The 13,474-nt window shown below is 44.3% G+C and overlaps 1 protein-coding gene across 2 annotated transcripts in view; it reads left to right on the top strand.

Annotated features, from left to right (window-relative positions):
• The window catches only part of sft2d1 (SFT2 domain containing 1), a 40,624-nt gene that overhangs the window by 15,623 nt on the left and 11,527 nt on the right, over positions 1-13,474 (top strand). Inside the window, exons 4-6 of one of the 2 annotated variants that reach the window (XM_042305613.1) lie at positions 1,746-1,827; positions 4,078-4,113; positions 4,433-4,491. In XM_042305613.1, coding sequence (XP_042161547.1) covers positions 1,746-1,827; positions 4,078-4,113; positions 4,433-4,491 — 177 coding nt within the window. The remainder of the gene's footprint in view (positions 1-1,745; positions 1,828-4,077; positions 4,114-4,432; positions 4,492-13,474) is intronic. The other variant, XM_042305614.1, reaches the window with a different exon arrangement.

Genomic DNA, 13,474 nt, shown 5'->3' on the forward strand with positions numbered 1-13,474 from the left:
TGACACACAGCGCCATCAAGATGAAGATGACGCATTCAGTTGGCTAGATGGAGAGGTGGCAGGCAGGGTCGTAGGTCAGGTGGATGCATCTCTCCAGGGTCTTTGTGTGAAAGCAGGGTCGAAGGTCAGATGGATGCATCTCTCTAGGGTCTTTGGGGGCCAGCAGATGACATAGGTCAGATGGATGCCTCTCTCCAGGGTCTTTGTGTGAAAGCAGGGTCGTAGGGATGCATCTCTCCAGGGTCTTTGTGTGAAAGCAGGGTCGTAGGTCAGATGGATGCATCTCTCCAGGGTCTTTGTGTAAAAGCAGGGTCGTAGGTCAGGTGGATGCATCTCTCCAGGGTCTTTGTGTGAAAGTGGGGTCGTAGGTCAGGTGGATGCATCTCTCCAGGGTCTTTGTGTGAAAGCGGGGTCGTAGGTCAGATGGATGCATCTCTCCAGGGTCTTTGTGTGAAAGTGGGGTCAGATGGATGCATCTCTCTAGGTCTTTCAGGTGGATGCATCTCTCCAGGGTCTTTGTGTGAAAGCGGGGTTGTAGGTCAGATGGATGCATCTCTCTAGGGTCTTTGGGGACCAGCAGATGACATAGGTCAGATGGATGCCTCTCTCCAAGGTCTTTGTGTGTCTTTGTGTGAAAGCAGGGTCGTAGGTCAGGTGGATCCATCTCTCTAGAGCTGGGGGGGGAGCAGAAAAAAAAAGGTGGGAGGAAGTGATGATTTGATAAAGATGACAGATGGACTCAAAAAATAGATCCCATCAGAGCTGGAAATGAAAAGGGTGGGTGCTTAACAAATGATACTGATGACTGATCATGTAAGGGAGACGGGGTGGGGATTGTTGTACGTGGGTTTAAATGTGACTGTGTTCCATGTAATGTCCTTACAAGCTGTAGCCAATAATAGATGGTATATTATATAACCCGCCACAGAATATCTATTCACACCATTGAAATGACAATGTATTTGTTTTGCTTGTCAATTATGTAAATAGCAATTTTTTTCCCCCCTGTTTTTAAAATGGGGAATCTGTGATTGTTACATCTATTTAATGACTCAAATGAGTGATCTATAGCCGTTTTGATTCTTGAAGAGTATATTCTAAATTACTCATTGACTTAGTTCAAACGGCAGGGTAGCCTAGTGGTAAGAGCGTTGGACTACTAACTGAAAGGTTGCAAGTTCAAACCCCCGAGCTGACAAGGTACAAATCTGTCGTTCTGCCCCTGAACAGGCAGTTAACCCACTGTTCCTAGGCCAGTTAACCCACTGTTCCTAGGCCATCATTGAAAATAAGAATTTGTTCTTAACTGACTTGCCTAGTTAAATAAATAAAAAAAAATAAAAAACGGTCTTACTTACTCCATCACTACCCCAAATATAAGATTGTGTACTCCAATGTTTGTAAACAATGGGATTGTAAACAAACACTGTATAGTCTCAAAACAAGATTCAAACAATAATCTTGATGTCACGGATGGTTAGTCCTTGCAATAATTGCACCGTCTATACATTTGCGAGTGGTTAAATTTCTCCAGCCCCATCCCTTAGCTGTATACCGGGTTTGTTGTTTGAATCCCAGATTCCCCCTTTAGTAAAGGTCTCTATCATCATACATTTATTTTCCGTAAATAAAAAAAATGTTTGTTTCTCTGGGTTTGTGTGATCAATATGTTGTCTATTGAAATTTAAAATCTATTAGGCATTATTTCTATGTTGTAACCAGTGTGTTTTGCGTTCTGTCTGCAGCACCTGTTTCCTGATGGGACCCGTGAAGCAGCTGAAGAGAATGTTTGAACCGACCAGACTGATAGCCACCTGTGTTGTGTTGGTAACTACCTACTGCACATCCACGTATTCAACTGTTAAATAGCCTAGCGTCTGCTTATAGCCTAGCTTCTGCTCATAGCCTAGCTTCTGCTCATAGCCTAGCTTCTGTTTATAGCCTAGCTTCTGCTCATAGCCTAGCTTCTGCTCATAGCCTAGCTTCTGCTCATAGCCTAGCTTCTGCTCATAGCCTAGCTTCTGCTCATAGCCTAGCTTCTGCTCATAGCCTAGCTTCTGCTCATAGCCTAGCTTCTGCTCATAGCCTAGCTTCTGCTCATAGCCTAGCTTCTGCTCATAGCCTAGCTTCTGCTTCCACTGCTCCCGAGTGGCGCAGCGGTCTAAGGCACTGCATCTCAGTGCAAGAGGCGACACTACAGTCCCTGGTTCGAATCCTGGCTGAATCACATCCGGTTGTGATTGGGAGTCCCATAGGGCGGCGCACAATTGGCCCAGCATCGTCCGGGTAGGCCGTCATTGTAAAAATAAGAATTTGTTCTTTAACTGACTTGCCTAGTTTAAATAGAGGTTTAGTAACAAATAAAATTGACATGAGATTGACATTTTATAAAAGGATATACGCAGATGTCCTTGTCAACTAATGTTAAGTTAAACAACCGCATACAACGATCATAGGAAGTAATCCCACAGCAGCTTTTCTCACTCGGGCTGACTTTGCTGAGAGCTGCGTTATTGAAGACAGGTTTTATTTGTGATGATAAGTGATTTATCTCACCTAGCTACCTTGAGGACAGGGTTTATTTACTACGACTGTGATGGTAAGTGATTGTCTAGCTAGGTTAATGCTTAGGTTTAGTCTGTTTTTTCCTCTACACAGCTGCCCCTTAAGCCTAACATGCCGATATCAACAAACAGAGAAGCTGCATCCCCACTTTCAAAATAGGGAAACTAACTAACGTAAAGTAACGCAAACGTAACGCAACCCCCCACCTGCAATAAAGTTTTAAACTTTGAAAACACAGTGTCACAGTATGATGCGTTTTGGATGTATATCTCCTTTAAGACACTGGTTTAGTGTTCCATGATACTTCTGTTCTTAAGGGATTGTCTGCCACTGGCTTAGGACAGACGGGCACTGGCTTAGGACAGACGGGCACTGGCTTAGGACAGACGGGCACTGGCTTAGGACAGACGGGCACTAGCTTTTAGGACAGACGGGCACTAGCTTTTAGGACAGACGGGCACTAGCTTTTAGGACAGACGGGCACTAGCTTTTAGGACAGACGGGCACTAGCTTTTAGGACAGACGGACACTAGTTTTTCCTTGACTGAAAATGTCAAAACATTTTAAATGACAACTTAAAGCGTGACTGTAACTCCCGATGTGTCCTCCTGTTTTAGATTTGGTTGATTTAGGAAATGCTAGCAGACATGTCTGATTTCAAACGTGAGTTGGGTCCAGGGTGTTGTTCGATGTGGGTGTCTCGTGCGTGTTCGCAGGTGGGAAGAGTTAGCCAAATTATTTAGACAATTGGCTTCAGCCGGCTGGTGTACGACCATGGCAAAGGTAGTTTGACTTTGGATAGCCCATCTCCGGGGCTATAAATTACACCATTTTGAATGACACAATATTTTAATGTTCCACACCTTTTTAGTTTTGTAATTAAACACTTGTATATCAATTTCTAAATTGTATAGTTGGTTTGAGTTTGAAATTCGTTGTTGAAATTTGGAGATATTGTCATTTTAATATAATGTCCCATGTACATTGTGTAATTTACAAATGGTCCCGAACAAGCCCCATTGAGATATCCAAAGTTTACCCAAATTTACCACAGGTATTACGATCAGGTCGTGCGTAGTTGCACTCTGAATTGATGATTACTTGTGTGCGGCCAGCTGTGGACCTGTGGGCAGGATTGAAACAAACCTTCAATTACGTTCTGACGCAGACATGACTACAAGTCTCACAAAACTAATACCTGTGGTAACTGCACGCGACTTGATCGTAATACCTGTGGTAAATTTGGGTCAAAATTATCCTATTTACATTTCGTAGTCAATTTTGGGATGCCAAATAGGCTGTTTTCTAAAAAAAAAAAAAAAAAATTTCTCTCTAAGGTTGATCTGCAGTTAGGGCAAGTCAAAACACACAAAGCAGAGTGGTGATCTGATGTAAATCCCTCACAGTAGATTACACATGAATCAAATTATGCGTTAATCACAGTAGAATAGATAATGTTAATTTAACCAATATTCAGAAGGTTTACTTTTGATTTTATCTTTCTGCCTCCAGCTCTGTCTCGTTTTGACTCTTTGTGCAGTTTTCTGGGTAAGTATCTGAAAGCCTCTAAACAGTTCAGTAGCCTACATTGTGACCCTAACCCAGCGTTTCCCAAACTCAGTCCTGGGGACCCCAAGAGGTGCATGTTTTGTTTTTTGCCCTAACACTACATCGCTGATTCAAATAATCAAAGCTTGATGATGAGTTGATTATTTGAATCAGCTGTGTAGTGTTAGGGGCAAAACCCCAAACTTGTACCCTTTTGGGGTCCCCAGGACCGAGTTTGGGAAACGCTGCCGTGTGCACTATAACAAATCTACAACACAGCTGTTTGACAAAAGACATGAGATTGGTTCTGTCTTTGTAGTGGCAAAAGAAGGGACTGGCCATCATCTTCTGCATTCTACAGTTCTTAGCAATGACATGGTAAGTAACACTATCCTCTCCACTTTATTTTAAGAATGTGAAATGTCAGAATAATAGTAGAGAGAAGGATTTATTTCAGCTTTTATTTCTTTCATCACATTCCCAGTGGGTCATAAGTTTACATACACTGAATTAGTATTTGGTAGCATTGCCTTTAAATTGTTTTACTTGGGTCAAACGTTTCGGGTAGCCTTCCACAAGCTTCCCACAAAAAGTTGGGTGAATTTTGGCCCATTCGTCCTGACAGAGCTGGTGTAACTGAGTCAGGTTTGTAGGCCTCCTTGCTCGCACACGCTTTTTCAGTTCTGTCCACACATTTTCTATAGGTTTGAGGTCAGGGTTTTGTGATGACCACTCCAATACCTTGACTTTGTTGTCCTTAAAAGCATTTTGCCACAACTTTGGAAGTATACTTGGGGTCATTGTCCATTTGGAAGACCCATTTGCAACCAAGCTTTAACTTCCTGACTGATGTCTTGAGATGCTTCAATATATCCACAATTTTCCTATCTCATGATGCCATCTATTTTGTGTAGTGCACCAGTACCTCAGAATTTCCGGGGTCACACTCCTCTCATGACCTCAGAGCCCCCCAGAGGTCACCCCTCTCATGACCTCAGAGCCCCCAGAGGTCACCCCTCTCATGACCTCAGAGCCCCCAGAGGTCACCCCTCTCATGACCTCAGAGCCCCCAGAGGTCACCCTCTCATGAGCCCTCAGAGCCCCCAGAGGTCACCCCCCCTCTCATGACCTCAGAGCCCCCAGAGGTCACCCCTCTCATGACCTCAGAGCCCCCAGAGGTCACCCCTCTCATGACCTCAGAGCCCCCAGAGGTCACCCCTCTCATGACCTCAGAGCCCCCAGAGGTCACCCCTCTCATGACCTCAGAGCCCCCAGAGGTCCCCCCCCCCTCTCATGACCTCAGAGAGCCCCCAGAGGTCACCCCTCTCATGACCTCAGAGCCCCCAGAGGTCACCCCTCTCATGACCTCAGAGCCCCCAGAGGTCACCCCTCTCATGACCTCAGAGCCCCCCAGAGGTCACCCCTCTCATGACCTCAGAGCCCCCAGAGGTCACCCCTCTCATGACCTCAGAGCCCCCAGAGGTCACCCCTCATGACCTCAGAGCCCCCAGAGGTCACCCCTCTCATGACCTCAGAGCCCCCAGAGGTCACCCCTCTCATGACCTCAGAGCCCCCAGAGGTCACCCCTCTCATGACCTCAGAGCCCCCAGAGGTCACCCCTCTCATGACCTCAGAGCCCCCCAGAGGTCACCCCTCTCACGCTCACGTTTTGTTCCGGCACCTCCCGATTTACAAATTATGCTCTGGCAAGATCTGAAAACAGCCTTTGGTGGATGGAACACCTCAAACGTTAATGAATTAGAGCCGTTTGCTGCTGAAGAGTGGGCCAGGTTGTCAGTAGAAAGGTGCAGCAAGCTACAAGAAACATTTGTTGGCAGTTATTTTGACCAAAGGCTTTGCAGTTGCAGTTTGGAAAATCCAAAAAACGTGTGGAGACCAGAAGTGTTTGTCAAATTCAAAAAAAATTTTTTTGAACAAATTGGGAATTATTTATGGAAAGTGAAAGATGTCAATATATTTGGCCGCAAATGTATCACAATCAACCTTCCTCAAAAGAGACGCTATCTGCAACGTCAGTGCTGGTAAACTTTTCCTCCTTTGGTACATTTGCACGATGTCATAACACACCTACACAGTCTTCTATTGCTCACTTATCACCAGACTGCAGTTCATTTGATGGGGGGGCGGTTGAACTCTTCTGTGTCAACGAGAGCAGAGCTGACTTGGCGCCAGCTGATTGGCTCACTGGGCTCGTGCGTATGCTGAATCCAGTTCATGGGTAAACCCTTAGACGTGCACTGTGCACATACTGTTGTACCTGCCTTTACTTCACTGACTTGGTTTGTTGTTGCCGTATCGTGTACATGTTTAAAATGCCATTCAAATACAGTAGACAACAAATGGACAATAAAAAAAATCCTAACAGTATATATTGATGAAAGAAGACCAGCCTTCTGGCCTTACTGGGTGGATAGGAACATTAACCCCAGCTGTTTAGGAGGGGCATCACACCTTAGTGATAGGATCATTAACCCCAGCTGTTTAGGAGGGGTATCACACCTTAGTGATATGATCATTAACCCCAGCTGTTTAGGAGGGGTATCACACCTTAGTGATAGGAACATTAACCCCAGCTGTTTAGGAGGAGTATCACACCTTAGTGATAGGAACATTAACCCCAGCTGTTTAGGAGAGGTATCACACCTTAGTGATAGGATCATTAACCCCAGCTGTTTAGGAGGGGTATCACACCTTAGTGATAGGATCATTAACCCCAGCTGTTTAGGAGGGGTATCACACCTTAGTGATATGATCATTAACCCCAGCTGTTTAGGAGGGGTATCACACCTTAGTGATAGGATCATTAACCCCAGCAGTTTAGGAGAGGTATCACACCTTAGTGATAGGATCATTAACCCCAGCAGTTTAGGAGAGGTATCACACCTTAGTGATAGGATCATTAACCCCAGCTGTTTAGGAGAGGTATCACACCTTAGTGATAGGATCATTAACCCCAGCTGTTTAGGAGGAGTATCACACCTTAGTGATATGATCATTAACCCAGCTGTTTAGGAGGGGTATCACACCTTAGTGATAGGATCATTAACCCCAGCTGTTTAGGAGGGGTATCACACCTTAGTGATAGGATCATTAACCCCAGCTGTTTAGGAGAGGTATCACACCTTAGTGATAGGATCATTAACCCCAGCTGTTTAGGAGGAGATTCACACCTTAGTGATAGGATCATTAACCCCAGCTGTTTAGGAGGAGATTCACACCTTAGTGATAGGATCATTAACCCCAGCTGTTTAGGAGGAGATTCACACCTTAGTGATAGGATCATTAACCCCAGCTGTTTAGGAGGGGTATCACACCTTAGTGATAGGATCATTAACCCCAGCAGTTTAGGAGAGGTATCACACCTTAGTGATAGGATCATTAACCCCAGCAGTTTAGGAGAGGTATCACACCTTAGTGATAGGATCATTAACCCCAGCAGTTTAGGAGGGGTATCACACCTTAGTGATAGGATCATTAACCCCAGCTGTTTAGGAGGGGTATCACACCTTAGTGATAGGATCATTAACCCCAGCTGTTTAGGAGGGGCATCACACCTTAGTGATAGGATCATTAACCCCAGCTATTTAGGGGGCATCACACCTTAGTGATAGGATCATTAACCCCAGCTGTTTAGGAGAGGCATCACACCTTAGTGATAGGATCATTAACCCCAGCTGTTTAGGAGAGGCATCACACCTTAGTGATAGGATCATTAACCCCAGCTGTTTAGGAGAGGCATCACACCTTAGTGATAGGATCATTAACCCCAGCTGTTTAGGAGGAGATTCACACCTTAGTGATAGGAACATTAACCCCAGCTGTTTAGGAGGGGCATCACACCTTAGTGATAGGATCATTAACCCCAGCAGTTTAGGAGAGGCATCACACCTTAGTGATAGGATCATTAACCCCAGCTGTTTAGGAGAGGCATCACACCTGGTACAAAGGCTTGTCTAGTTCTGTTATTTCTGCCGGGGCGTTCCCTATACCTGCACCCAGAGGGGAGTAGTTCAGAGTCCAGGTCCTTGGGTCTTAAAGGATTTTGTGAGCCTGTGTTTGACTCAAAGTACCCTGCCTACCCTGGACACAACCTGACAGGCTGGATCTCTGACTGTTATCGTACTGTTGTACCTGCCTGTCCTGGATACAGCCTGACTGGCAGGATCTCTGACTGTTATCATACTGTTGTACCTGCCTGTCCTGGATACAACCTGACTGGCAGGATCACTTGCAGGTCAATGAAATGTACATGCTGGAAAGCAGGAAGCAAAATGCACTTGTTGACGTTTTTGCATGTAGATGTTGAAAGGTTTGTATAGAGGTGTGTATGTTTGCATATTGATTGTGTGTGTGGGTGTGTAACTAGCTGTCATTCCAACCTACTGAGATGTCACCTTCCTCTCTCTCACTGGTACCTGTCCTAGTCTGATAGATATCACCTTCCTCTCTCTCACTGTGGTACCTGTCCTAGTCTGATAGATATCAGCTTCCTCTCTCTCACTGTGGTACCTGTCCTAGTCTGATAGATGTCACATTCCTCTCTCTCCCACTGTGTGGTGCCTGCCTGTCCTAGTCTGATAGACATCACCTTGGCAACCACCAGGCGTACACACACGCACGTCTTGGCATAGTACATCACATACGCACTCCGACATGCACTCAGACCTGTCTGTGTGTGGGAGTGTATTTCCTGTAACAATCCCCCCTCGGTCCATTGACCGACACAGACGGTCTAAAACAGGCCTATTAGTCAGAATGGAACAGGAATTCCTGCTCACTTCTCAGATGCTCAAATGAGATGCCAAACGTACCAGAATATATTATCCAAATGGTTAATCATTGATCTGGATGTTCTCATGAGGAAGTTAGTTGGTTGTCTGATACTCTAATACCGGATTCTGTATTGATACCCTTTTCTATCATACCCCCTCAGTGAACAGCCCACGTTAACGAAACAGAAGTATTCAGACCCCTTCCTCTCATTTTGTTACATTACAGCCTTATTCTGAAATGGATTAAATCGATAAAAAATCCTCATCAATCTCTTCACACAATACCCCATAATGACATCACAATACCCCATAATGACATCACAATACCCCATAATGACATCACAATAACCCCATGTTGACAAAGTGAAAACAGGTTTTTAGAACATTTTGCAAATGTATACAGAATTTCAAACATAAATAGCTCATTTACATAATTATTCAGACCATTTGCTATGACACTCGAAATTGAGCTCAGGTGCATCCTGTTTCCACTCATAATCCTTGATGTTTCTACAACTTGATTGGAGTCCACCTGTGGTAAATTCAATTGATTGGACATGATTTGGAAAGGCGCACGCCTGTCTATATAAGGTTTTTGTCAGAGCAAAAACCAAGCCATGAGGTCAAAAGGAATTGTTCATAGAGTGCCGAGACAGGATTGTGCCGAGGCACAGATTTGGGGAAGGGTACCAAAAATGTCTGCAGCATTGAAGGTCCCCAAGAACACAGTGGCATCCATCATTCTTATATGGAAGAAGTTTGGAACCATCAAGACTCTTCCTAGAGCTGGTCATCTGGCCAATCTGAGCAATTGGGGGGAGAAGGACCTTGGTCAGGGAGGTGACCAAGAACCCGATGGCCTTAATTTCTAAAAACCTGGTTTTGCCTTTTCATTATGGGGTATTGTGATGTCATTATGGGCTATTGTGATGTCATTATGGGGTATTGTGTGTAGATTTATGGAACAAAACCAATTTAATCCGTTTTAGAATAAGATTAATGTAATAAAATGTGGGAAAAGTAAAGGGGTCTGAGTACTTTCCGAATGCACTGTAATATTACAACTAAACGTCCCTTTTTCAGGACCCTGTCTTTCTAAGATAATTAAATAAAAATCCAAATAACTTCACAGATCTTCATTGTAAAGGGTTTAAACACCGTTTCCCATGCTTGTTCAATGAACCATAAACAATTAATGAACATGCACCTGTGGAACGGTCATTAAGACAATAACAGCTTACAGACGGTAGGCAAATAAGGTCACAGTTATGAAAACTTAGGACACTAAAGAGGCCTTTCTACTGACTCTAAAAAAACACCAAAAGAAAGATGCCCAGAGTCTCTTATCATCTGCATGAACTTAGGCATGCTGCAAGGAGGCATGAGGACTGCAGATGTGGCCAGGGCAATAAATTGCAATGTCCGTACTGTGAGACTCCTAAGACAGCTCTAAAGGGAGACATGACGGACAGCTGATCATCCTCACAGTGACAGACCAAATGTAACAAGTCCTGCACAGGATCGGTACATCCGAACATCACACCTCATCACAGGTACAGGATGGCAACAACAACTGCCCGAGTTACACCAGGAATGCACAATCTCTCCATCAGTGCTCAGCCTGTCTGCAATAGGCTGAGAGAGGCTGGACTGAGGGGTTGTAGGCCTGTTGTAAGGCAGGTCCTCACCAGACATCATCAGCAACAACGTCGCCTACGGGCACAAACCCACCGTCGCTGGACCAGACAGGACTGGCAAAAAAAACTGGCACGTCTGGGACCTGTTGGATCGGAGGGTGAGGGCTTGGGCCATTCCCCCCAGAAATGTCTGGGAACTTGCAGGTGCCTTGGTGGAAAAGTGGGGTAACATCTCACAGCAAGAACTGGCAAATCTGGTGCAGTCCATGAGGAGGAGATGCACTGCAGTACTTAATGCAGCTGGTGGCCACAATAGATACTGACTGTTACTTTTGATTTTGACCTACTTGCGCAGAGTTTAGCGCAATGACCGGATGTCTAGTCTACAGGAGCATCTAGCATGCTCGCTACTCCTGTAGACGTCTAATTATTGCGCTAACGCCAGTTAGCAATGGCGCCAGAAACGACCTTTAACTTCTTTCAAACTGCGACATAGACAGAGACGTACAAATGGTATCCGTGAGTTCATCTGACTCTGGGTAAAGTAGAAAAAAACAGGGCTTAATTGCACAAATCTCAAACTATCTCTTTTAAGGACAGTAACGTGCTCTATTAAAATGGTGTAATTCCTCTGATAGTCTCAGTGCAGGCAGTGAATGTCATTATCCCTGTCTTGTATTTATCTTTGTGATAATATTGGGGGGGGATTCAAGACTTAAGCCACATTGAATGTTGGTTATTCTGTTATAAGACTGTGTGTTTTATTATTCATATAGCTGGGAGACAAACTGGTCTTTTCATGATGAGTTAGTCTATTGGGGAGGCAGGGTAGCCTAGTGGTTAGAGCGGCGGACTTGTAACCGGAAGGTTGCAAGTTCAAACCCCCGAGCTGACAAGGTACTAATCTGTCGTTCTGCCCCTGAACAAGGCAGTTAACCCACTGTTCCTAGGCCGTCATTGAAAATAAGAATTTGTTCTTAACTGACTTGCCTGGTTAAATAAAGGTAAACTATTGTTTCCATATTGACCCCACCTCTCTTCATTTTATGTAATGGGAAAGAGTCCATTTATATTGGGTCTGACGATTATATTCCTCTGGTCATACTTTCCAATGTGATCTGTAAACAATATCGATCACACCTCCAGGGAGATGGCCTGAGCGAGTCTCGTTCTTTTCAGACCGGGTGGTCTTATGGACAGATACTCCAATCTCCGCTGTGGAGCTTTGTAGCTCCTTCAGGGTTATCTTTGGTCTCTTTGTTGCCTCTGATTAACGCCCTCCTTGCCTGGTCCATGAGTTTTGGTTGGCAGCCCTCTCCTGGTAGGTTTGTTGCCTCTCTGATTAATGCCCTCCTTGCCTGGTCCATGAGTTTTGGTTGGCAGCCCTCTCCTGGTAGGTTTGTTGCCTCTCTGATTAATGCCCTCCTTGCCTGGTCCATGAGTTTTGGTGGGCGGCCCTCTCTTGGCAGGTTTGTTGCCTCTCTGATTAACGCCCTCCTTGCCTGGTCCGTGAGTTTTGGTGGGCGGCCCTCTCTTGGCAGGTTTGTTGCCTCTCTGATTAACGCCCTCCTTGCCTGGTCCGTGAGTTTTGGTGGGCGGCCCTCTCTTGGCAGGTTTGTTGCCTCTCTGATTAATGCCCTCCTTGCCTGGTCCGTGAGTTTTGGTTGGCAGCCCTCTCCTGGTAGGTTTGTTGCCTCTGATTAATGCCCTCCTTGCCTGGTCTGTGAGTTTTGGTTGGCAGCCCTCTCCTGGTAGGTTTGTGAGTTTTGGTGGGCAGCCCTCTCCTGGTAGGTTTGTTGTGGTGCCATATTCTTTCCATGTTTTAATAATGGATTTAATGGTGCTCTGTGGGATGTTCAAAGTCTCTGATATTTTTTTATAACCCAACCCTGATCTGTACTTCTCCACAACTTTGTCCCTGACCTGTTTGGAGAGCTCCTTGGTCTTCATGGTGAAACTTGCTTGGTGGTGCCCCTTGCTTAGTGGTGTTGCAGACTCTGGGGCCTTTCAGAACAGGTGTATATATACTGAGATCATGTGACACTTAGATTGCACACAGGTGGACTTTATTTAACTAATTATGTGACTTCTGAAGGTAATTGGGTGCACCAGATCTTATTTAGGGGCTTCATAGCAAAGGGGGTGAATAGATAAGCAAGCACCACTTTTCCGTTTAGAATTTATTTGAACAATATATTTTTTTCATTTCACTTCATCCAATTTGGACTGTTCTGTGTATGTCCATTACATGACATCCTATTAAAATATTTTTAAATTACAGGTTGTAATGCAACAAAATAGGACAAACATCAAGGGGGTGAATACTTTTGCAAGGCACTGTACCTGTATATTATAATATACTACCTGATTCTATACTATACTATAGAAGGCCAGCATCCCGGAGTCGTCTCTTCACTGCTGACGTTGAGACTGGTGTTTTGTGGGTACTATTTAATGAAGCTGCAAAAGGGGTTTCTAATGATCAATTAGCTTTTTAAAATGATAAACTTGGATTAGCTAACACAACGTGCCATTGGAACACAGCTGTGATGGTTGCTGATAATGGGCCTCTGTACGTCTATGTAGATATTTCATTTAAAAAATCAGCCGTTTCCAGCTACAATAGTCATTTATAACATTAACAATATCTACACTGTATATCTGATTTGATGTTATTTTAAAGGACAAAAATGTGCTTTTCTTTCAAAAACAAGGACATTTCTAAGTGACCCCAAACTTTTGAATGGTAGTGTACCTGTGTAGTATACCTGTGTATTATAATATATACCTGTGTAGTATACCTGTGTAGTATACCTGTGTATTATAATATATACCTGTGTATTATAATATATACCTGTGTATTATAATATATACCTGTGTATTATAATATATACCTGTGTATTATAATATATACCTGTGTATTATAATATA

The sequence above is a fragment of the Oncorhynchus tshawytscha genome, linkage group LG24 (genome assembly GCF_018296145.1).
Source record: "Oncorhynchus tshawytscha isolate Ot180627B linkage group LG24, Otsh_v2.0, whole genome shotgun sequence".
NCBI lineage: Eukaryota > Metazoa > Chordata > Actinopteri > Salmoniformes > Salmonidae > Oncorhynchus > Oncorhynchus tshawytscha.